The 23217-nt window shown below is 52.4% G+C and overlaps 1 protein-coding gene across 3 annotated transcripts in view; it reads left to right on the plus strand.

Moving 5' to 3' along the window:
• SLC7A8 (solute carrier family 7 member 8) overlaps window positions 1-23217 on the plus strand; it is a 62595-nt gene that overhangs the window by 29128 nt on the left and 10250 nt on the right. The window contains exons 5-8 of one of the 3 annotated variants that reach the window (XM_004609469.2): window positions 18021-18146; window positions 20251-20404; window positions 21130-21253; window positions 22530-22633. In XM_004609469.2, coding sequence (XP_004609526.1) covers window positions 18021-18146; window positions 20251-20404; window positions 21130-21253; window positions 22530-22633 — 508 coding nt within the window. Of the gene's footprint in view, window positions 1-18020; window positions 18147-20250; window positions 20405-21129; window positions 21254-22529; window positions 22634-23217 lie in introns of those variants that run through there. The other 2 variants (XM_055132625.1, XM_055132624.1) reach the window with 2 other exon arrangements.

Raw genomic sequence — 23217 nt, forward strand, 5'->3', positions numbered from 1 at the left:
ACCTTGAGTTGCTCTGCTATTCCTCTGCAGAGTTTCTAGGTGCTTGGTGCAGGAAACTCTGATAGATAAACCCGGGAGTTGTTTTTGCAAGTTTCTTGCAAATTAATCCCTTGACATTGGAAAGTTCAGCAGTCATTCCTAATTTGTAAATCCCTTAATCTCAGTTCGTTTTCCTTTGTGGCTTCACATTCTCTTATCCACGTGGGGCTGGAGAGATTGTTGGACAGGGATTAAAATCGAATCAAATATAAGCGGCCATAGCTATAGTGCAACACTTGTCTGGCAGGCAGCTGACCCAGGTTTGATTCCTAGCACCCTCGATGGTTCCTTGAGTCCCCATCAGTAGTGATTCCTGAACACAGAGCCAGGATTAAGTCCTGATCCCCACTGGGTGTAAATCCCCCCCCCCAAAAAAAAAATTGAATTGGGCTGGAGAGATGGTTCAAAGAGCATACGCCATGTGTGCACTAGGCTCTGGGTTCAGTCCCTGCGCCAGGCGTCAGGCACCATCAGGTGTGGCCCTGGATGTTATAAGTGTCTTATACTGTTACCCTGCCATGCTGACCATCCAGGTGCCCATTAATTGCACTGGACCCTTTTAGTCCACCTCTTCTCCTTCTCCTTAGTAATTTCAGTTTAGAAGGCAGATTCTGAAGGATCCTTAGGCTCATCAGAAAGGAACAGACTTAGACTTTGGGGCTGGATCGATAGTACAGCGAGGAGGGCGTTTGCCTTGCACGTAGCCGACCTAGGTTCAATCTCTGGCATCCCATGTAGTCTCCTGAGCACCGCCAGGAGTAATTCCTAAGTGCAGAGCCCTGAGCATCATTGGGGGTGAGTCCCCCCTCCAAAAAGAAAAGGAAAGGAACAGACTTTGGGCCAGAAAGCTCAATAGTCTAAGTACATGCTTTGCATGCAGGAAGCCCAGATTTGATTGTCCCAATACAGCACCACCAGGAATGGACCCCAAGCACCAAAGTTGGTAGTAGCCTCTAAAGAACTACCAGATTTGACCAAAACCACTACTACCCCCACTCCACCTTCGGTGTGTGTGTGTAGGGGGGGAGCCATTATCCAAGGACTGGGACCCTCTGAAGCATTTTGAACAAAGTTGTCACATGATTAGGTTCACCCTGGGTGAAAATCTGACACTCAGGGCAGGGACATCAGTGAGCAGGCTAAGAATTTGTCTGGGTCAGAGAAGTGCTTACAAAGTGGCATGAGGGCTAGAGAGATAGCACAGCGGGCAGGGCGCTTGCTTGCCTTGCACTTGGCCAAACCAGGTTGGATCTCTGGCACCCCATATGTTCCTCTAAGCACCGCCAGGAGCGATTGCTGAGTGTAGAGCCAAGATTTAGCCCTGAGCATCACCCGGGTGTGGCCCAGAAACATCAACAAATGTCACGAAGGGAGGTTTAGAAGCCCAGTTGGCTGGACTTGATTTATGAACTAGGAAGAGCTAGGAAGCTGTAGAAATCAAGGAGAAACCGGACTGTCTCCTGTACATTTCTCTCTAAACCCGCCTCAGACACCCTGGAAGTGCCTGGGTGTATCCAGGACTGATGAGAGTCTGCGATGAGAATTTCAGGAGATGCATAGTGAAGAAAACAGGTTTATTTGAGGGAGGGGGGATGGGGAGTAGGGGAGACAGAGAGAGCGTGAGAGAGAGAGAGACAGAGAGAGCACTTCAGTACACATCTCAAGCAGGGATGTACCAGCCATTTCCTCAGACAAGGAAATGGAACTGAAGTAAGAAAGCCCCTCTCTCAGGCAGATGCAGGCCAGAGAGCAGAGAGGCTTCTTTTCCTCTGCCAAGTGAGTTTATATAAGGTTTTCAGTTTATATATGGTTGTGTCAGATTGTCCCCACAGTCCGTTGCTAGGGTAGTTTGTGTCAAAGGCCTCCATGCCTTTGGGCAGTTTAGGTTCCAGTGTTATTCCCCCATATTACTCATACATCTCAGAAAGCTCGCTCAGAAAACTCACTTTAAGCCCATGTATAATACACTTATTAAAGCAGCAATTATATGAAGTTGTTAGGAGAGTGTTTGGCACTCAGTAATTATTATCTGTTATTCAACTATGGATTAAAATACATACACAGAATTTCTCTGTTATTTTCTGTCACAATGACATCATCTCAGCCCTCAAGCTTGATAACTCACTACTACAGGGCTTCCCTTCCTCCTTTATCAGCAGCGGGCTCTGAGAATCCAATTTGACTCTTCCTGACAGCCACCTTCTTCCCATCCCCAATGTATGGAGTTCTGATTCAGTCACCCATGCGCTGGCTTCCACAGCATCACCATGTGACGTATCTTAAAATAATGCTGTCAGTCAAACCGATCTGTTTTACCATAAAGTTCAAAGACTTCAATAGCCTTCAACTTGACAGTAGGGCTAGGGGACCACCATTCAGATCTCAGAAGTCCCAATTCAAAAGAATCAAAGTTTTGAGTCTTGAGTCTTTGTTTGGAAAATGGATAGGATTTCAAGAGGCAAAGAATAAGGGAATAAATAAGATAACCAATGTGACTAGGAGGAAAAGGGAAGGACAGCTCAAGATCAGTTCAGGGGTGTTGAGAGATAAAAAACAAAGTGACTCTAGTTACTTTGGGTTCATGTAGGATAAAGGATTCAATGGAGGAGGAGGGAGAAAAGCTGTGATGGAGACTGAGAATAGGCACTTAAATAAATGGAAGTAAGGATAAAAAGAAAGAGGGTAATATAAAAATAAGAGGGAAATCTGACAAAGAGCTAGATAGAGACACACAAAGAACTTCAAACTTGTAATTCTGGAAAATTTATTTTCATTTATATGATGATGGGCTGGAGCGATAGCACAGCAGGTAGGGTGTTTGCTTTGCATGCGGGTGACCCGGGTTCGATTCCTTCATCCATCTAAGAGAGCCCGGCAAGCTACTGAGAGTATCCTGCCCGCATGGCAGAGCCTGGCAAGCTCCCTGTGGTATATTTGATATGCCCAAAACAGTAACAAGTCTCACAATGGAGACGTTACTATGCCCGCTCGAGCAAATCGATGAGCAACAGGATGACAGTGATACCCATACATTGTCAGGGCTCTCCTCTCTTCATGCTTCCACACATTCCAGTGGATGCCCGCTGGTGCAGTGAGCAGGGATCTCAGTTGACATCCCTCATGACTTCTCCAAACCAGCTTAGAAACTCTTGTTATCTCATGACTTTTGCTCTGATTCTCAAAGATCACTGGGTGGTTCCCCAAAGGCTGGTGATTTTTTTTTTTCTTTTTGGGTCACAGCCAGTGATGCTCAGGGGTTACTCCTGGCTCTGCATTCAGGAAGTACTGCTGGCATTGCTTGGGGAACCATATGGGATGCAGGGGATTGAACCCGGTTCAACTGCAAGGCAAAGGCCGTACCTGCTGTACTATCGCTCCTGCCCCCAGGCCAGTGCTTTTGGTTTATTAATTCACCCTATAGTTGTGCTTTGTGCAATGATGGTTTTTCTTTTGTTTCTACCCTATCTTTCCCCTTGCTTTCACTGTGATAACAGATGATGGAGTCACACATACACACACACACACACACACACACACACGCTAAGTGCTCACATTGTTCACTGTGGCCTCACCAGGCGCACCACTTGGTAGATCACATGCATGATTGTGTTGCAGGGTTTGCCAGAAGGCAGAGCCGCCGAGCTCACAGGGGCTCACGGCATGTCCGGCTGGTGGGAATAAACTCCCAGCCGGGCCCTGCAGCTCGAGGGCCTGTGTCTGGTGATACACTGAGAGGTAACATGGCACTCCCAGTTCTCAGTCACATACCCCCAAACGCAGCATCAGACAGGAAGTGAGGCCCCCTGGCCCTGGGGGAAAGAAGGGAGAGCAAGATTTTAAACAAGCACCTGCCACCCCTAAAGCAGGGTTCTAACCGAGTAGGTCTTGGTAATTTCACGGCCTCTGGCTTCAGACTAGGAGGCTTCGGTGGATTCTAACAGTGCAAAAGCCCTGTCAGGAGAGATGCAGTGCACACAGTCTGGCTCCAGATATGGGGAATGGAGACCTGGTTACTTTTGTGCAGACCCGGCCCCTTGGTTCCCACGAGGTGCTGGAACAGTGATAAGTACGAGTAGAACGGGGTTCTCCAAGGTGCCAGGGTGTATTTCCTCTTCTGGCTTTGCAGTTTGTGTGTGTGCAGGGGTGGGAGGGTGTCACTTTTTCTCATCTCCCCAACCCATGCTCAGGAATCATGTTTCGTGCGAGCTGGAGAGACAAGTACTCAGCTGGCAGAAAACGCTGAGCTGGGATCCTCAGCCCTCTTGGCTGAACTGAGCAATGAATGGTGATTCAGCAGAAAGTTCCGGGTGGGTCTGGCGGCTGGCTGGGAAGGACCAGGATAAGAAGGAAGGGGAAGAGAGGCCAGGGCTGGGGCAGCTAGAACTGGAGCTTCTCTGAAACCTTGGGGGTGGGGCAGCGTAGGGGTTCAGGACCTCCAGAAACAACCTCTTGGCCTTTCTGTACCCCTCCTCCTGCTCCTCCTCCTCTCTCTGGAAGGCCCAACACCACTTCTTAGAGTGACTTCTGGATTTCCAAGCCCTACTCAGAGCTCGGAGTTGAAAAGGCCCGGAGAAGTACAGAAAGTTAGGCCGGGCAAGACCAATTTCAAAGCCTCATTGTGGCCCTCCGCCGGGGCTGGGATCAAAGCTGAGTTTATCGGGCAGGATTGCTTTGATTTTTTTTTCCCTTTCTGCTATAGCTCTGTTTTGATGTTTTTTGCTTTCATCAGTCAAGATATTTACATCCACGCTAATAGGAACCTTTGTTTCAGGTAGGCGGAGGCCTGAGGCTATAGGGCCCCTCCCCTGCGTTTGGGGAAGGATCCGTCTGGGAAGTGGGCTGGAGGCTGTGCGCTCCCTTCCCGGTTTCCCCTGCAGGCCTTTCTTTGAGGTCTGAGCAGGAAGTAAGGCTGCGCTGGACTGTGGAGCTGGAAGCTTATCAGAGCTTTGGCTTGTGTGCCTCAGCCCCCAGTTGGTGTTTTCTTTGCCTATCTGCGCCTTTTGGCATCAGGCGACAGTTCCCTCCTCGATTTGGAAACTGCTGATGCCCGAGCTGCTTGTCCACAATTAGAAACACGTGCCCAGCTCCTTTCAAGGAGTCCCGCCAGCCTATCACAGGGCGCAGCGCCGCCACACCCTCGGCTGGCTCCCGGTGCCCAGGGCCGGTAGGAGGGCATGGCCTTGCCCCGATTGCCCCATGTCCCGAGGGGGGCAGGAGGGCCACCAGCTGCAGCCTGTCCCCCAGCCCAGGTGCAACCTCTGGCTGGTGCTGTTCCTGGCTCTTTCAGAGCACTGGAGCCATCCCGGAGAGGTGCTTATTTTGAAGTTCTGGAGAGGAACAGGGTGTTCTGAGCTCTGCAAAGTGGCGTCACCAGCCGCCTTTTCCGCCACTGTCTGCTGAGCGCATTCCTCCTTTCTTTCTCCCCGGCCTTCTCTGCTCTCAGGCTCTGGCTCTGGCGTGGGAGGCTGCCCTCAGCACGCCCACCCCCTCTCCTCAGGGCGGTGATCTTCGTCCTCCCCTGGGCTTCCAGTGCTCCTCCTCCCCGGCTCTTCTGCACCATCTGTCCTGATGGACTTTGGCAAGTCGGAGCTGCTTTCTCCCCCCTGGAGAAGACTGGGGCAGGCCTGACTCAGGAAAGGCTGAGAGGAAAAATATGCCTTTCCCAGCTGCTACCAGCCCACTCCTGAGTAATGTGCGAGCCAGAAAGACCGTGAAACCCAGCTGGCATTTTCAGGGCTTCAGGGAAACAGATGATGGTGATGTGGGGGAGACCAGGGGGGCACCTCCATATAAGTCTGCCCCAAGCCTCAGTTTCTGAGGAGGAGCTATCTGTACAACCCCCCCACCCCCCCCCCCCCACAGACCTCGCCCCGCTCCCAAGCTGATGTCTGACTTCCTGCTGCCCCAAAAGTAACCCGGGGTGGGGCCAGGCCAGCAGGAGGGAGTGACATAAGGCGCTGGGGTGAGAGAACCGGACAGGCGAGGAGAGAAAGGGACTGAGCACAAGTGGCCCCTGAGCAATGTGGGAGTTCAGGGTGCCAGCCCCCTGCACAGCTGAAAACTCACATGGATCTTTGAGTGGTGTGTTGCGGAGGCGGGGGGCCTACACCTAGTGGTGCTCAGGGGCTCCTCCCTGCTTGGTGCTCATGGAGCTCTGCGGTGCTGGGGATCAAACCATTCTAGGTGGAGCTCAGCCTGAGCCCTGCTTGCTTGTTCTGAACCCCAACAAAGACACCAGAAGCCCACCTGGCCCCTCCCCTGCCTGGGGTCCCTGAAGAGGGCAGAGGGGCAGACACTTGTGCTGGCTCCATATGGTGTCCAAGACTGGAAACCAACAACCCCAGCACTCAGTTGCCTGTGGCGTGTGAAGTGAGGCGTGAGGGAGCTCAGCTGGAGAAAAGAGTGTTTCCACATCTTGGCCACCAGCACTCGGGGCAGGGCCTGGTCTAGCTCAGGTCACTCTCCACTTCCGTCACCTTTCCCTCACAGAAAAGAATTTCAGGAGGAGGTGAAATGGTGAAGCAAGACATTTTTTATTGAAACTTTATGTCTTTTGGGGTCCCACCCAGCAATCCTCAGGGGTTACTCCTAGATCTGCACGCAGGAATTACTCCTGGCAGTGCTCGGGGGAACCATTTGGGTTGCTGGGGAGCGAGCCTGGGTTGACCACATGCAAGGCAAACGCCCTACCCAGTGTACAGTCGGTGTGGCCCAAGATGTGAACTGAGAGAGAGAAGTTTGGGAGGGAACACAGGCCTCTCTATAGTGGAAATACACGAGTAAGATAGGTGTTTGGGGGGAGCACAGGCTTGAAGAGTGAGCCTGTGACCAGGCAAGCCCTAAATGACTTCTCAAGTGGAGTGATAGTACGTGGGTAGGACGCATACCTTGAACACGGCCGACTCAGGTTCAGTCTCTGGCACCCCAGATAGTCCCCAAGCCCTGCCAGGAGGGATCCCTGACCACAGAGCCAGGAGTAAGCCCTGAGTGCTCCTGGGCGTAGCTTAAAATTCACAACAAAGAAAGTTCATATAGGGCTGGAGCGATAGCACAGCGGGTAGGGCGTTTGCCTTGCCTGCGGCCGACTGGGTTTGATTCCCAGCATCCCATATGGTCCCCCAGCACCTCAAGGAGTAATTCCTGAATGCAAAGCCAGGAGTAACCCTGAGCATTGCCGGGTGTGGCCCAAGAAGAAAAAAAAAAGTTCTTCCAAGTGTCTTCCAAGGTCTTTTCATAATCTGTAACTTCTCCTTTTCTGAGTGGTCCACCCTTCTCTGCATATGGGTGTAGCCTCAGTTTCTCCTCTTTGAAGGCTCTGTATTTGCATTTCAAAGGCCTTCTTGCCTTTGGGCTACTTCAGGGCTGCTTTTTTTATTTTTATTTTCACTGGGCTAGAGTAATAGTGGGTAGGGCACTTGCCTTGCCCTACCCACTTGGTCTTCAGGGATTCCATCCCCAACACTGCTCGTTGTGACCGGACCCCTTCCCCTGCCCCCTACGGTTTTATTCATTTTAGATTGTGTCTTTCCCCTGGATTTCTAGAATAGACTCATTGAAGGTAGAATGTATCAGAAACCATTCCTCCTTTTCTTTCTTTCCACTGTTTTGTAATCCTTGACACTATATTTTGACTAATTCTGTGCTCTCTGGTCAGTTAAATTAGAAGGCCAAACCACTCAGCGCCAGAGGAATCGTGTCTGTGCAGCCAACATCCCACTGACCTTACAAAATGACTCTGGAGCCTGCGTGCATGCGTGGTGCATGCATGAGTGCATATGGGTGATGTGTGTGGGAAGAGGCTGAGATTGGATGCAGACAGATACGGGGAGAGTTTTGGGCCCCGAGTTTTCTGGAAAGGGGGAAGCCCGTCAAGAGTGATTGTAGAATTGGGGCCAGAGTGATAGTACAGTGGGTAGGGCACTCGATCGCCTTACACAGGTCCACCCAGGTTCAAATCCCAGCATCCCATATGGTCCACTGAGCACCACCAGGGGTAGTAATTGCTGAGTACAGACAGGAGTAATCCCTGAGTATCACCGAGTATGCCCAACCCTCCCCCCTCAAAAAAACAAAAACAAAAACTATGGTCCAAGGGGCCAGAGCGATAGTATAGTGGGTTGGGCATTTGCCTTGCATGCAGCCAACCAAGATTCGCTTCCTGGCATCTCATGTGGTTCCGGGAGTAATTCTTGAGTGCAGAGCCAGGAGTAACCCCTGAGCATTGCCTGGTATGATCCCAAAAGCAATGCAAAATAAAACAAACAAAAAAACAACCCAAGAGTACTAGTAGGACAAGCCTGTTTCTGCTCAGGTTATATTACCCGGGGAAGAGGTGGCAGCAGTAACATTCCGGGTATAGGATTCCCAGGGGTGTGGAAGAGTTGGCTGCCCTCATGTGGCGTGGCCACTTGCCAAGTAGGTCAGCTTATTGGTGACCTTACTTTCACTGCCCACTTGTAGCAAGCAAGCGTCCGCTTCTCTCTGACCAGGTCCGGCAAGGCCTCTGGCTCCTTCCGTGAGGCCTGGAGGTACTTTGAGGCTTATTATTTTGTGAAGTGCCTCCTGCTCTCCGGTCCTCTGAGGTCTAGCCTGGATTAGCCTCCTTGGGTTGCTCCAGCAAACCACAAACAACTGGTGGTGGGGCCTGTGTTGAAATACTGAATGCCTGTAACAAATGTATCATGAACAACTTTGTAAACTATGGTGCTTAAAGTGGGAAAAAAAATAACCAGCAGGGCCGGAGCTATTGTATAGCAGGTGGAGCGTTTGCTTTTCACACAGCTGACTCAGGTTCAATCCCCAGCAACCCGTAATGGTTCCTCAAAGACCACCAGGAATGATCCCTGAGTGCAGAGACAGGAGTAACCCCCGAGCATTGCTGGGTATGACCCAAAAACACAAAAACCAAAAGACCCACACAGCTTCAAAACCACACGGATGCATCGTGTTAGGGTTGTGAGAGGCAGAAGCCCTGCACGTAACTGTCCTGCAAGGGTCCTTTCCTGGGGCTCTGGGCATGAATAATAACCTGGCCTTCTGCAGGTCTCTGCCTTCTCTGGCCCAAGACCCCTCCTGCCTTTAAGGCATCCAGCCTCACTTTATTGGCTGTCTGGACTGTTTCTTCCTCAGTTCTCCTTTCTCCTCCCTCTGAAGAGGACCCATTCCGGTAATCCAGGAGAGAGCCTGAGACTTAATCACATTTGCAAACTTCCCTTTGTTGGAAAAGTTAGCTTGTCCAAGATTAGGATATTGACATCTTTGGGATAAATTGTCTGAGATTAGGATATTGACATCTTCAGGATGGTCATTCTTTAGGCCCCAGGAGTTCTGATATTATTGTCTAAGAAAGGAAGTTAAGCAGAGGTGGCTGGGATTCCCCAGGGGACCCAAATCTGAGCGTGGTGGTGGGGTTGAGACGCCTTAGCTGGGAGTAGGAGCTTGTCCCGGGCACTCAGGACTGAGTCTGCAGCTCGTGGGTCTGAGAAGGACTCCGTGGAGGCTGAAGTCCTTGAACCCACTTCTACTTGGCAACTCTGAGGCCCTGGGTGCTGGGAAGGGCATGTGACTGCTTGCATTCTCATCTCCCTCCTGCATGCCCTCCTGTGCGTCCCTCCTGTCTCCTTGACCTTAAGCTTTTCAAACTGGGCAGATTAAATAACCCACTGCTGACTTGAGCATCTTCGTCTCTTCTTGATAGTTTTCACCTTGGTAGTCTCCCCACCCCCCACTCTAAGGAACAGATAGGAGACAAAACAGAGAAGAGAACATGTCCAAGAAAGGCAGAGAAACATGAGGTTCTGCAAGGGATGCTAGAGAAACCGCTCCCACCCCCACAGCCAGATTGCAGTGGACAAGGACCAGAGTTGGTTTCAGAACGTTGTAGCATGGCACAGAAAGATCTCTTTTGATGGCTTCGATCAGTGTTTCACAATTTAGACGCATCCTACACAGCTGAGATAAAATGGAAGGTTTCTCATCAGAAAGAGGACGGACGGGACAAGGTTTCTTTGACCAAAGGGGAAAATGTTGCGGGCAGATGACTTCCTCAGAGGAAGGCAAGGCACTGTGACAGATGATGGATTATTGACCGGAACTGGTCAATCCTGCATTTCGGGCAGGGTTGAAACTACAGTTCAGTTAGAATTCATCCTTGGTGTGAGGGGCAGGGAGATAGCTTAAAGGGAGGTAGCTCCCTGCCTGGCATGCAGAAGCCCCTTGTTCAGTCTGCATGGGACCCCAGCACCAGTGTATACAGCGGTGATGGCATGCGGGGGACACCCCTCTCCCTCATGTGTATGTGTTGGTTGGACAATAGGCTTATCTCAAGTGACTTCATATAAGGGCCACTGTTGGGGAGGGGGTGGGGGCATTTGTGGGAGAGAGTTTGGGCCACAACTCAGTAGTGCTCAGAGGCTATTCCTGGCTCTGTGTTCAGGAGTCGCCCTGATAGTGCCTGGACCAGGGTTGGCCCAACTGGCCAAATGTGAAACAAGTGCTATATCCCTCCTGTCCTATACCTCCTGCTCCTGTTGAGCTTGGGGCTGACTCCGGGCTGGGCTCAGGTGACTCACTATATGTGGTGCTGGGGATTAGCTCTGGGGCTGTGTGAAGACAAGAGCCTTTACCTCTGTACTCTCCTTTTTTTTTTTTTTTCATCATGCCCAGTGCTGCTCAGGGCTTACTCCTGGTGGGGCTTGGGGGACCATATGGGGAGTCTTTGTCAGCCATGTCCAGGGCAAGTTGCCTTATCTGATTTTTTTTTTCTTTCATACCTGCCTATGCTTAGGGCTTTCTCTTTGCTCTATGCCCTGGGATCATTTCTGGCAGGCTCAGGGGGACTTGCACCTAGGTCGGCCATGGGCAAGACAAGCTCCTACCCACTGTACTGTCTCTCTAGTCCTTTAAAATTTGTGCATAGTTAGACTCTGTTGCTAAGAGAACGCATCTCCCCAGTAGAAAGCATCTGTGACTCTCGGGGAGCAGCTCCCTTCCAGGAAGGCACTGCCATGGCCTCATTGTTTGACCTTGGTCTTCTCACCCCTGCTTCCGCTCACACTGCCCGCTTCCTGAGCCAGGGCCCTGTGTCTCAGTGTCAGAGCGCCTGGCACACAGCGCAGCAGATGCCCATTGCAGAGGGTGGCTGAGTGGATGGAGCGGGACCCTTAAGCTCCCAGCTCTGGCAGCCGCTGGTTCCCCATCTACATGTGACTTCCCTATGGTCAGGTTACCTCCAGCTTGCAGGGCTTGGGGGTCTGGAGTGGGGAAACAGTTGTTAGTGGCAGCAAGGGGCATTAGGTAGGTTAGTGCCATGGGTGTGGGGCGGGGGCTCAGCTTGGTCACTCTCCAGTGACCTCCAGGTCACTCACCGCTGACCTATCCCTGAATCAGGCTCACTGTCGTGGGCTTCCAAGAGACTGCCCTGCCCTCTTTCCTAAGTCCGGGGCTGCCAGCAGCCATTGATCCAGGAAATTAGTGTCCCAGGCCGCCCAGCTCCCCATCTCATTCTCAGAATTTCTCCTTTTGTTTCAGAAAGTTCTCTAAAGGTAGAAAATTAAATATCAGAGCAGGAAGGGTCTTGTGAAGCTGTGAAGATAAGCGTGCCGGCATACAAGGACCCACCACATGTTTTTTTGGTTTTTTTTGGGGGGGTCACACCCGGCGATGCACAGGAGTTACTCCTGGCTCATGCACTCAGGAATCACTCCTGGCGGTGCTTGGGAGACCATATGGGATGCTGGGAATTGAACCCAGGTCGGACGCATGCAAAGCAAATGCCCTACCCGCTGTGCTATCACTCCAGCCCCCACCACATGTTTATCTAACAGTTTGTCCCCTTCCTGTAACTATCTCCAAGGAGCTGGGGAGTTCAAGGCATCTTTCTGGCTGTCAGGGCAAAGTTCCTTCTCCTAATGATATGATTTTGGGTTTTCCATCCCAGCACGTGGGGGAGGAAGAATGTCTTAGCTGTCCTAGCCACTCCCACAAGTGTTCCCCTCTGTCTTCATTTCCTCTTTCATAAATCTATCTCCTTTACGCTGTGGTTACCTGCCACATCTGTCTGGAACCCCTGGGAGACCCAGCCAGCCTCGGAGCCCTGGGGAGAAGAAGTGGAGGTCACCTGCACATTTGCTTAGAAGTGACAAGCATTGGGTTGTAGCTGGGTATGTGATGCCTAAGTCCTCGTTCCATTGTGTAAGACAGACCCAAAATGTATTTATCAGGGCATCTCAGTCCATCTAGAACATTCATTTATTTACAAAATTCCTGAGTACTTCAAATTCTTATGATCTGACCATAGGTTTTCCTGCTGTGACACCATCTTGGATCACAGTTCCTCCATGAGAAATCGAGTTTATTTTGGGGGACCACGCCCTGGTGATGATACTCAGGGTTACTCTTGGCTCTGTGCTTAACAGTCACCTCTGGAGGATCTGATGGGATGCCAGGGATTGAACCTGGATCAGCTGCAAGGCAAATGGCCTGTCTGCTGTACTACTATTGCTCTGGTCCCAAGAGTTTCTTCTCTTAAAGTCCCATTTCCTCTTACTCTTCGGCTCTGAAATCCACTGGGAAGTTTGCCCTTTTCTGTGAGATGGCTGAGGAGCAGGGACAATGGGGATGCCTTGTGGAGTGTGGACAGTGAGCTGAGATTGGAGGGCTAATGAACTGAGGCTTTTTTTTTCTTTTTGGGCCACACCCAGCTATACGCAGGGTTACTCCTGGCTCTGCACTTAGGAATCACTCCTGGTGGTGCTTGGGGGATCATATGGGATGCCAGGGATTGAGCCCAGTCTGCCATGTGCAAGGCAAACGCCCTACCCGCTGTGCTATGGCTCTGGCTCCTGAGACATTTTCTTGGTGTGTAAGTGTGAATGTTTGCTGAATGTTTGCTGAGGTATAGGCGCCCTGCTGTGCATTGGAATTCAAGACATGGAGGAAAAGCTCAGTTCCTGCCCTCCTCTGTAAAGAGACAGGGAGGGGAAGAAAAAAAAACCAGTTTTTTTGTTTGTTTTTGTATTTGGGCCACACCCAGCTGTGCTCAGGACTGACTCCTGGCTTTGCTTTCAGGGATCATTCCCGGTGGGGACTGGGGACCAGGGATCAAACACAGGTTGACTGCATGCAAGGCAAATGCCCTACCCACTGTCCTATCTCTCTGGCCCCAGGAACTGATCCTGATAATGCAGGCAGTGGGTGCTCAAGGCTGTGTGCTTGGGAACAGCTACTTGGTCTTTGGACCCCAGAAGCCAGGGCTGTTCTATCCCTTTCTTACCTCCACAGCCCATTGCAACTAATAATGACCTGTAAAAAGTAAAGAAATGCTAGGGGCTGGAGCAATAGCACAGCGGGTAGGGCATTTGCCTTGCACGCGGCCAACCCAGGTTTGATTCCCAGCATCCCATATGGTCCCCTGAGCACCATCCAGGAGTAATTCCTGAGTGCAGAGCCAGGAGTGACCCCTGTGTATTGCCGGATGTGACCCAAAAAGCAAAAAAAAAAAAAAGGTAAAGAAATGCAGAGATCTAAGAGTCGAAGGGAAGAACAAGTTTTGTTCTTTATCTATAAAGCATGGCTGAGAGGTCGGCCTGCCAGGCACCTCGTTAAGGAGTAAGCACTATCAGACTCATGGAACAGGTGACATTTGAGCTGGATTGGAAGCTTGTCAGGTGGAGTCAGCACAGGGAGAAAGGGTACAGGTCAAAGGTGGAGACTCATGTCGGTCCTGACTCTGCTGAAATGTTCTTAGGCTCAGATAAAACATAGAAGATACTTGGCAGTCAAAGCCGAGTTTTAAGATACACAACCTGGGGCTGGAGCGATAGCACAGTGGGTAGGGCGTTTGCCTTGCACGCGGCCGACCCGGGTTCGAATCCCAGCATCCCATATGGTCCCCTGAGCACCGCCAGGGGTGATTCCTGAGTGCATGAGCCAGGAGTGACCCCTGTGCATGGCCGGGTGTGACCCAAAAAGCAAAAAAAAAAAAAGATATACAACCTGATGTTTGTGTGAAGTCAGAGGTTTGAGGAGAGAGAGTCTCACACGTTTATATGCGTTTTTCAGAAAGGGGAATTGGGCTAGAGAGATCGTACAGGAGTGGGTAGGGCACTTGTCTGTGTCAAGCACCCTGCTCAAAAGCCAAAAATAAGCAAACAAGGGGCTGGAGCGATAGCACAGTGGGTAGGGCATTTGCCTTGCACGCAGCCGACATGAGTTCGATTCCCAGCATCCCATATGGTCCCCTGAGCACCACCAGGGATAGTTCCTGAGTGTATGAGCCAGGAGTAACTCCTGTGCATTGCTGGGTGTGACCCCCCTTCCTAAAACAAACAAACAAACAAACAACAGCCCAGCAAACAAAAAGAAAATTGGGGCGGGGGGGGGCGGGGGAGATGCTCAAGAAGCTGGAATATGAGATTGAAGCAGTGATACAGCGGGTGGGATGTTTGCCTTGCATGCACCCACCTGGGTTAGATCCCCTGGCAGGGATTATAGCCCCAGCCAGCAGTAATTCCTGAGTGCAGAGCCAGGAGTAACTCCCAAGTATTGCTCAGCACAGCCCGAAAACCTAATTTTTGAAGACGGGGGCAGGTGGCAGGAGCCCAGCCTTGTTGTGGTAGCCTGGGTTCGGGGTTTGATCCCTACCACTGTTACGTTCCCCCAAGCGTGGAGCCCAGAGTACTGATGATTACCTCTCGGTTGGAAATTTGGGCTCAGGGGATGACTCGGAGTCGTGGAGTACAAACCTACCACGTGGGAAGCCCAGAGTTCAGTTCTGACCACTGTCAAAGCACAGCTCTAGGCTTCCAGGCCTTGCTGGAGAGGCCCAGCCCCCAGTTCTGCTGTGAGTGATTGTTACTGAAAGGCAGAAAGGAGAGTCAGGCTGGAGAGAGCCCAGAGAGAGGCTAGAGCGTAGGCCTGACCTGTACTGGGCGGCTGTTCTGATCCCCAGTGCCAGCGGGGAGCCCTCACCCCTCAAAAGAAAGGAACCTGACTGACTTGATTCTGAGAATCCCGTCTGGCGCAGTTGTATAAAGCGGAAATTTTTGTGTTAATGAGATTGTTAGCAAGAGAAAGGGATTAATTCCAGCTGCCACCTTCCTTTAGATGGGCAAAGCCAGAGCTTATGTGGGACCCTCACCTGGAACTTCCTCTGTGTGGGTGTGTGTCTGTGTCTCTGTCTGAACCATGGCCATTTCAGGGTATTTTGGTTTTTCTTTTTCTTTTTTTTTTTTGGCAGATTGATTGGTTGGGGTTACATTTTGACGAGCTTGGTCTCTCTTAGGCCTGTGCTTGCTTTTATGACTTCCCATCCTGCGAGATGAGGGAACGTCCTGGTCACTTTCAGGGAAAGAGGAAGCAAAGTGTCGAGCCTTTCCCCTGCTCATTGTCACGTGCTTACTAACCACAAGGAAACGAGTCCTCGTCCCGCAGCTCAGGGCTGCCAGGCTGCGGTGGGCAGTGGTTTTCAGCCTCTGGTCCATTGACGGGGCAGGGCAGGAGGCACTGAACCCACGTAAGGTGGAGCCCCTCGGTGCTGTTGCTCGGCTCTGAGCAGTCCTGCAGCCTCCATCGGTTCCATCCACATGGGTGGGTCTTCAAGAGAGCTGATGATTCCTAGGCCAAGAGGCTGAGTAAACCCAGCCCTGCTCTGCAGGAGAAATACCGGGATGGCAGCAAGTAAGCGGAGGACAGCATTCTCATGGGCCAGAGCCACCATAACATTCTGTTGTGCAGCTCTTTGTACAGATGGACTTTGTTTTTTGGGCTGCACTTGACAGTGCTCAGGACTTACTCCTGGTTCTGTGCTCTGGGACCATAATGGGCGCCACAGATTGAAACTGGGTTGGCTGCATGCAAGGCAAGTGCCTTGTCCACTGTTACTGCTCTGACTAGATGGGCTTTTGCAGCCTGCAACATCAGGTGCTGGTGAGGAAGCGAGTGGCCAGACCTTGGTGCCAGGCTGGTGCATGGCACACAGTGGCAGGCCATTGTGGGAAACAGCCTGGCAGTTTCTTAAACACACATTTACCTTGGGGTCCAGAATCCCACTCCTCAGTGTTTTTTTACTCAGAAATTAAAACCCTGCCCAGAGATCTCCAGAATCCACTCAGAGGCATCTTGGCAAGTGTCTGTGGCAGCTTTGTTCAGAATAGCCCTGAACTGGGAACAACCCAGAGTCCAGTTTGGGATAAGATTGATGCAAAACATTCATTAGATGGAATACTACTCATGATAGAAAGAGACAGGGGCTGGAGCGATAGCACAGCGGGTAGGTGTTTGCCTTGCACACGGCCAACCTGGGTTTGATTCCCAGCATCCCATATGGTCCCCCGCCAGGGGGTAATTCCTGAGTGCATGAGCCAGGAGGAACCCCTGTGCATTGCTGGGTGTGACCCAAAAAGGAAAAAAAAATAGAAAGGGACAAACTCCAGGAGTCAGAGGCCAAAAGTTAGATAGGGCATAATTCCTTCCCTCCTCCCCGATCCTCCCTCCCTTCCTTCCTCCTCTCCCTCCCCCCCCCTTTCTGTTCTGGTGTCACACCTAGTGATGCTCAGGGCACTGCTGGCTCTGCACTCAGGATTCACTCCTGACAGTGCTCAGGGAACAATATGGGATGCTGAGATTAAATCTGAGCCCAGGTTGGCCACAAGCAAAGCAAATGCTCTACCCACTTGCTATTGCTCTAGTACTGGGACATAATTCCATTTCTAAGACATTCTGAAAAAGGCAAGACAATCGGGACAGAAATCAAATCAGTTGTAGAGGTAAATCCTCCCCTCGGAAAGGGGACTGACTTCAGAAGAGAACAACACAGAAAGGGCTTTATGGAGCTGGAATTGTTCTACATAGTAGTGATAAACAACTAAACAACAGTTGGCCAAGTCTTACCAAACTATAAGTTGAAAAATACTTTTATCATGTGATAGTCATAATTCAGTAGTTTTGGTTTTTAAGGTTTTGGGCCACACCTGGCGATGCTCAGGGGTTACTCCTGGCTCTGAGGCTCAGCAACCACTCCTGGCCGGGCCACGGGGGACCATATGGGATGCTGGAGATAAATCCTGGGTCAGCTGTGTGCAAGGCAAGCACACTCCCTGCTCTACTATCTCTCCAGCCCCACTTTGGTAGATGTATTTTTTATTTGTTTGTTTTTGTTTTTGTTTGGCTTTGGGGGCCACACCCAGTGATGCTCTGAGGTAACTCGTGGCTCTGCTCTCAGGAATCACTTCTGGCAGTGCTCAGGGGACCATATGGGCCGCTGAGGATTGATCCCAGGTTGGCTGCAGGCGAGGCAAATGCCCTCCCTGCTGTACTATTGCTCTGACTCAGTTTGGTAGATTTTTTTTTTTTTCTTTTTGGGTCACACCTGGCGATGCGCAGGGAGGGGTTCCTCCTGGCTTTGCACTCAGGAATTACTCCTGGCGGTGCTTGGGGGACCGTATGGGATGCTGGGATTCGAACCTGGGTTGACTGCATACAAGGCAAACGCCCTACCCGCTATGCTGTCGCTCCAGCCCCACAGTTTGGTAGATCTTAATAACAATAATTCCCCTAAATCAAGCTCAGGAAGGTAACACGCAGTGATGAGAACCGAGCTCTGTTTGTGGGTCCCGCTCTGATGCTAGGGTCCTCCCCTCATGCACACACAAAGCCAGGGCCCATGCTTGCCTGCCTGTTTCTGGCTTCCAGCCCCGGTTGGGACCGGCTCTGACAAGCTCTAATTTGCAACACATAATCCCTATTTGTAACCCATTAACCTAGACAAAGTGTCTGCACTGGGGGCAGGCTTTGTGGCCTGCATATTCCCACAGTCCTGGCCGCAGGGAGCCGGGAGACTTCCTGCTGCCTCCCCTGGAGGGAGGGTTTTGAGGTATCCTGAGTGTGTATTAGGGGGAAGGGTTTTGAGGTATCCTGAGTGTGTATTTGGGGGAAGGGTTTTGAGGTATCCTGAGTGTGTATTTGGGGCTCTGTCGTTCCAGTGCTGCTCACATGGGTCAACTGTTCGAGCGTGCGCTGGGCCACCCGCGTTCAAGACATTTTCACTGCTGGGAAGCTCCTGGCCCTCGCACTCATCATCATCATGGGTGTCGTGCAGATCTGCAAAGGTGAGTGTCCGGCGGGTGGGCCGGGGATCAGGGAGCTGGGGGGCACCCACCATCTTCCTCCGCCACTAATTCCCTCCCTCTGCGCTGGGGTGTGTGTGCTCCATGGGATTCCCGAGATCCGGTCTTGAATGACTTGTGCCCTGGTGTGAGAGAATCCGGTTCCCTCCGGGGGGAGGGGAGCCCGGAAGGAGGCCTGCCCACCATCAGCCCCCAGCCCCCACCCCTGCCCCTCACAGAATTCCCATGCCCCCCATCCCCCCAAGATCCCTCCCTCTTCTCACTCTGTCTTGTCTGCATCTTAAAGGAGGAAGGGAGGGTTGGTTGTTTTTTTTTTTTAAATAGGTTTTAGAATTCTCATAATCTCTTCGAGAGAGCTCTACATTCCTGGGGCCCTGCCAACATTCCCAACTGGATTTGGTCCTTTCCAAGTCCCAGCCTGTATTTGGTTACCATGGGACCGGACCGGGGCACCAGCCCAGTGTCACTTCTTCCCCAAGAGTCAAATCACCAACAGTCTCTCCCACCCAGCCCCCCTCCCCCCCCAGTCGCGGTGTAGGCTACCTGGACCGTTATTAAAGGAAGCATAATTAAGTTTTTGCTCTCTACCTGAGTATTTCCACCAGTTGGATTAAAGTTCTTGCATGGGTTATATTGTTGGCAGGAATTTAGACTTAAGTCGATCACTGTGCTCTCTTCAATAATAGTGACTCCTGATGTGGCCCCAATGCTTTTTCCTGATCAAGCTAATCTCTTTCTGAATCAACTTAATTCTGTTATTTGATGCTTGGGTGGGTTGGGGGTAGGGTGGCTGTATAGTGCTGGGGATTGAACCCAGGACCTGGCACATGCATGCCATATGCTTTACCATTCGCCACATCTTCTGCCCATCTCTCTCTCTCTCTCTCTCTCTCTTTTTTTTTTTTTTGGTCCAAGTGCTGGATTGTAGGTGAATGAGGCAAGTGTGTGCTATTATTCAGCAGCTCGTTACAAACTTTCTTGAGGGTCTTCTCTGCTGTGGGGAATACTGTGCCAAGGGCTGGGAAGGCAACCGAATGGTTCTTGACGCAAGGGTCTGCAGCATTAGGGGACCAGAAAGGGAACCAAGCACACCCCTTAGGAGCATAGTGACAAAAGAAAGCAGCGTGAGCTTGAACTGATAGAACGTTAGGAAAGCCGGTGCCTGAGTATTTGCTGTTCTTGGTGCGTTTTCATGAAAAGGTCCGAGTCCATCTTACCAGAGAAGATGGTCGGTAGAGGGCTGAAAAGAGAGCACAGGGTTCAGATGCTTATCCTGCATGCTGACAGCCCCAGCTTCGTCCCTGGCACTACATATGTGCCCCCCCACCCCGCAAGCATTTCCAGGAGTGACCCCTGAGCACCAGCGTGGGTCAGTACTCAGAAGCAAACTGGAGCAGATGTTTGAGAGACTGCTGATGGCCTTAATCCTGCATTCCCCTGGCGCAGTCGGCCAGGGCCAACTTCCTCTGCCCTGCTCAGAACTTCTGACCTTCACATCCAAGTTATTTTGCCTTCTGTGAAAGGATTATTCAAGGGGCTTGAGAGATGGATCAAATGGTATATCACATGCCTTGCATGTGAGAAGCCTGGGTTCTACCACTGGTACCACATGATCCCTCTGAGCACTGCCTGATGTGGTTCTGCAGCAATAACCAGCCCCTCTACACCCATTCACCCCCCTGCACCAAAACAAAAAATAAATAAAAGGGAATATTGGGACTGGAAGATAGCTGGAAGGGCTAGGGTACAGGCTTTGCATTGCAAGAAGTCCAGGTTTGATCTCTTGGCACCACGAAGTCCCCCAGGCACCAGCAGGAATAACCCCTGAGTGCTCCCAGCCTCACCCCAAAATAATAATTTAGAACTGTACTTTAAAGCTGTAACTCCAGATAGACTCATGAATATGAGGTTCTTGGAGGGTCTCGGATCTATATGCTTTGAACTCCCCTTCTCCGAGGTATGGGGTCCCCTGGAGATGAGAAACAGCTGATCATTGCTGCAGGGAAAGGCAGAGACAGAAGTGGCCGCCCAGGCTTTCTCGGGCCTGCCCTGTCTCTGAGTGGGCACCCACCCTTTGCAACCACAGGAAAGTACTTCTGGCTGGAGCCAAAGAACGCATTTGAGAATTTCCAGGAACCCGACATTGGCCTCATCGCACTGGCTTTCCTTCAAGGCTCCTTTGCTTACGGAGGCTGGAACTTTCTTAATTACGTGACAGAGGAACTTGTTGATCCCTACAAGTAAGTTGAAATAGCCCAGCCAGCTTCTGGCCCTGCCCTTGAAAGGTCACAGCACCTGCCACAGGAAAGGGGGAGTCAACACGCAGACAAATACATGCACACACACACACCCCCCACATCCCACATACATGCACACACACACACACCCCACACCACATACACACTCTCACACACACAACACCCCACCCACACCACACACACACACACACACACACACACACACACACACACACACTTCTCCCTCTGGCTCCTGTCCGACCTTGACCTGATCCATCTGAAGGATTAGCTCATTTACCAGGGATTTGGGCTATTTGCTATTCACCTTGCCTGGAGGCAACCGATCCAGTCCCTGAGTAGGTTAAAGGCTCCACAGTGGTGACCTGTAAAATGTGCTCTGTGAGCTTTCCAGGAGCCTTACCCAGCAATCTGGGGACAGGCGGGGTGGGGAAGGGGGTGCCTCATAGATTCTGGACCGGAAGAGATCTGTCCCAAGGGTGAGCGTATTTCCAGCCGCAGAGGTTCATTTCCTTTCAAGTCCCCTCCCCGGGACATGCCTTGGCCGTAGGGCTCACCCTGGGTCCCCAAGCCCAGCACTGTCAATTCTCGTGTCCAGTCCACCTCCCATGGAGAGGACGGCCCGGTGGGTGGAGACCCCCTGGCCTCGTGTCCAGGCCGGCGACATGGGTGCCAGGCGCCCCCCCCTCTCACCTCCTCTCCCTCTGCAGGAATCTTCCCAGAGCCATCTTCATCTCCATCCCACTGGTCACGTTTGTGTATGTCTTTGCCAATGTCGCTTATGTCACTGCAATGTCCCCTCAGGAGCTGCTGGCCTCCAATGCAGTCGCTGTGGTAAGGAATCCAACTCGGGCCGGGAGAGGGCTGAAGCACATGCTGTGTGTGTGTGTGCGGGAGGCCCGGGTTCGATCCCAGCCCTACATATCCCCCCAAGCACAGAGCTAGGTCGGGAGATGAGAGATTTTGCCCGCTAGGCCCCCACTGGCTTCTGGGAGCTGGCGGGAGTTTAGGCCCTCCCAAGTCCTCAGGGCACAAACCGCTGTTCGGTGCCCAGGCACAAACTCGCCCCGGGTTGTACCTGGACCAGCAGAATTGCGAAGCTGCCCTCTTACGTGTGGGACCACGGCGCTGAGCTGCTTAACTCTGGCCACCTTTGCAGCCAGGCGCATCCGCCCTGCCTGCCGTGACGGGGGTGCAGGCTCCTTCCTACCGAAAGCTGGCCCCCTGCCGTGCTCTCTGCCTCCGTTCCCTGGCTGTGCACAGGAGGGGAAAGAGCCAGCAGACAGGAAGTCAGCCCCGCTTGTTCTGGGGAAAGATCCAGCTGACCCAGGCGGGGGGTCCCGGGGGTCATGGGAAAGCCAGCGCTGCAGCTCCCTCACCTGGGCTCACCTGGGCTACCCTGGGCCCTCCACTCCCCCACCTGTCATCTCTCTGAAGACTAGAGAAATAGGCCTGCCGGAGTCCTGTGTCGGCCTGTGCCCGTGGGCACTAGCCTTCTCAGTGGGACAGGTGCCGTCACTGTAGCCCTCCCCCCCAAGTGTGTCCTGGCCTCGGAACATACAGGAAGCCCAGCCCCCACACCTTCTCTGCCTAGCAGTCTCCCCCAGTCTTCCCGTTTCTGTGAATGTAGGTGTCCCCTCTCTGTAAGCATTCATCTCGAAAACAGGCACAGAATGAGGAACCTGGCCCCAGGTCGCCCAGGCTCCTCTAAGGAGCTGCTGTGTTGGGCTGAGTGAGGCCGGCATGCATGCACACACAAATGCGTCTCACCTCCAGGCCTGGCCTGCACTTCCCGGGCCAGTTAGTGAATCGCCCTGTGCCTCAGTTTCCTCAGACATAAGCGAGGATAGCGAGCGTGTACTCTCATTGTCCCTCTCTTTATCACTCTTCATTCTTGCCGCCACGCTGCACCGCCACCACCATATCCTCTCTCCTGCAGCCACTTCCTCCCAAACACACAACTGAAGCTGCTCAGTGTGGTCATCACCTGTCCCCCGGGGACCTTCGCCAGAAACCGTGAGGGCCGGGGGCAGGCAGGCCACGCTGGGCAGTGACGTAGTCCTGGGTCCCCTGCTCCTGTGTCCAATCCCCTTCTCATGTTTCCTCGCAGACTTTTGGGGAGAAGCTCCTGGGGGTCATGGCCTGGATCATGCCCATTTCTGTGGCCCTGTCCACCTTCGGAGGCGTCAACGGGTCTCTCTTCACCTCCTCCCGGTGAGTGTGTATGTGTGTCTACGCCAGCCCGGCCTCCTCTGTGGCTGCTGTGTCTGTGTGTACGGGGGTGGGCGGGCTTGTCTCTGTCCGCTGGGGTCTGTGTGGCCTCCTGGGCAGTGCCCTGGCGGGGCTGGCGGCTCGTGTGCAGGTGTGTGTGTGACTGGGCGAGGAGGCAGTGTGTCGCTCGTGTGGCTGCCTGCGAGGTGTGTGGCCTCACTGCAGGGCGTGACCCCATCACCCCTTTCAGCAGGTCCTCATGCTGTGGTCAGGGACCCTGTGGCAGCTGGGCGGCTGGTGTCCCTGCACATGTCCACATCCCCTCCGGGAGCCTGGAAGCAGGCGGTGCTGGCTAGGACGCCCCACGGTGAAAGGAACTTGGGGTCCCTGGGGACTCAGGCTGCAGGTGGTCTGGACCATCTTGGAGCCCTCTCTGCTGTAGTCAGATGGTCAGGGGGGCGGCGCCTTTGCAGACTTGAGTGGAGGGTGTGACGGGTGGGGTGGGAAGATTGGAAAGTTGTGCCCCCAGCATCACACTGCCCGCCCCAAGACTACTGTGGAGGGGCTGGAGCCATAGCACAGCGGCT

The sequence above is a fragment of the Sorex araneus genome, chromosome 3, assembly GCF_027595985.1.
Source record: "Sorex araneus isolate mSorAra2 chromosome 3, mSorAra2.pri, whole genome shotgun sequence".
In the NCBI taxonomy this organism is placed as follows: Eukaryota; Metazoa; Chordata; class Mammalia; order Eulipotyphla; family Soricidae; genus Sorex; species Sorex araneus.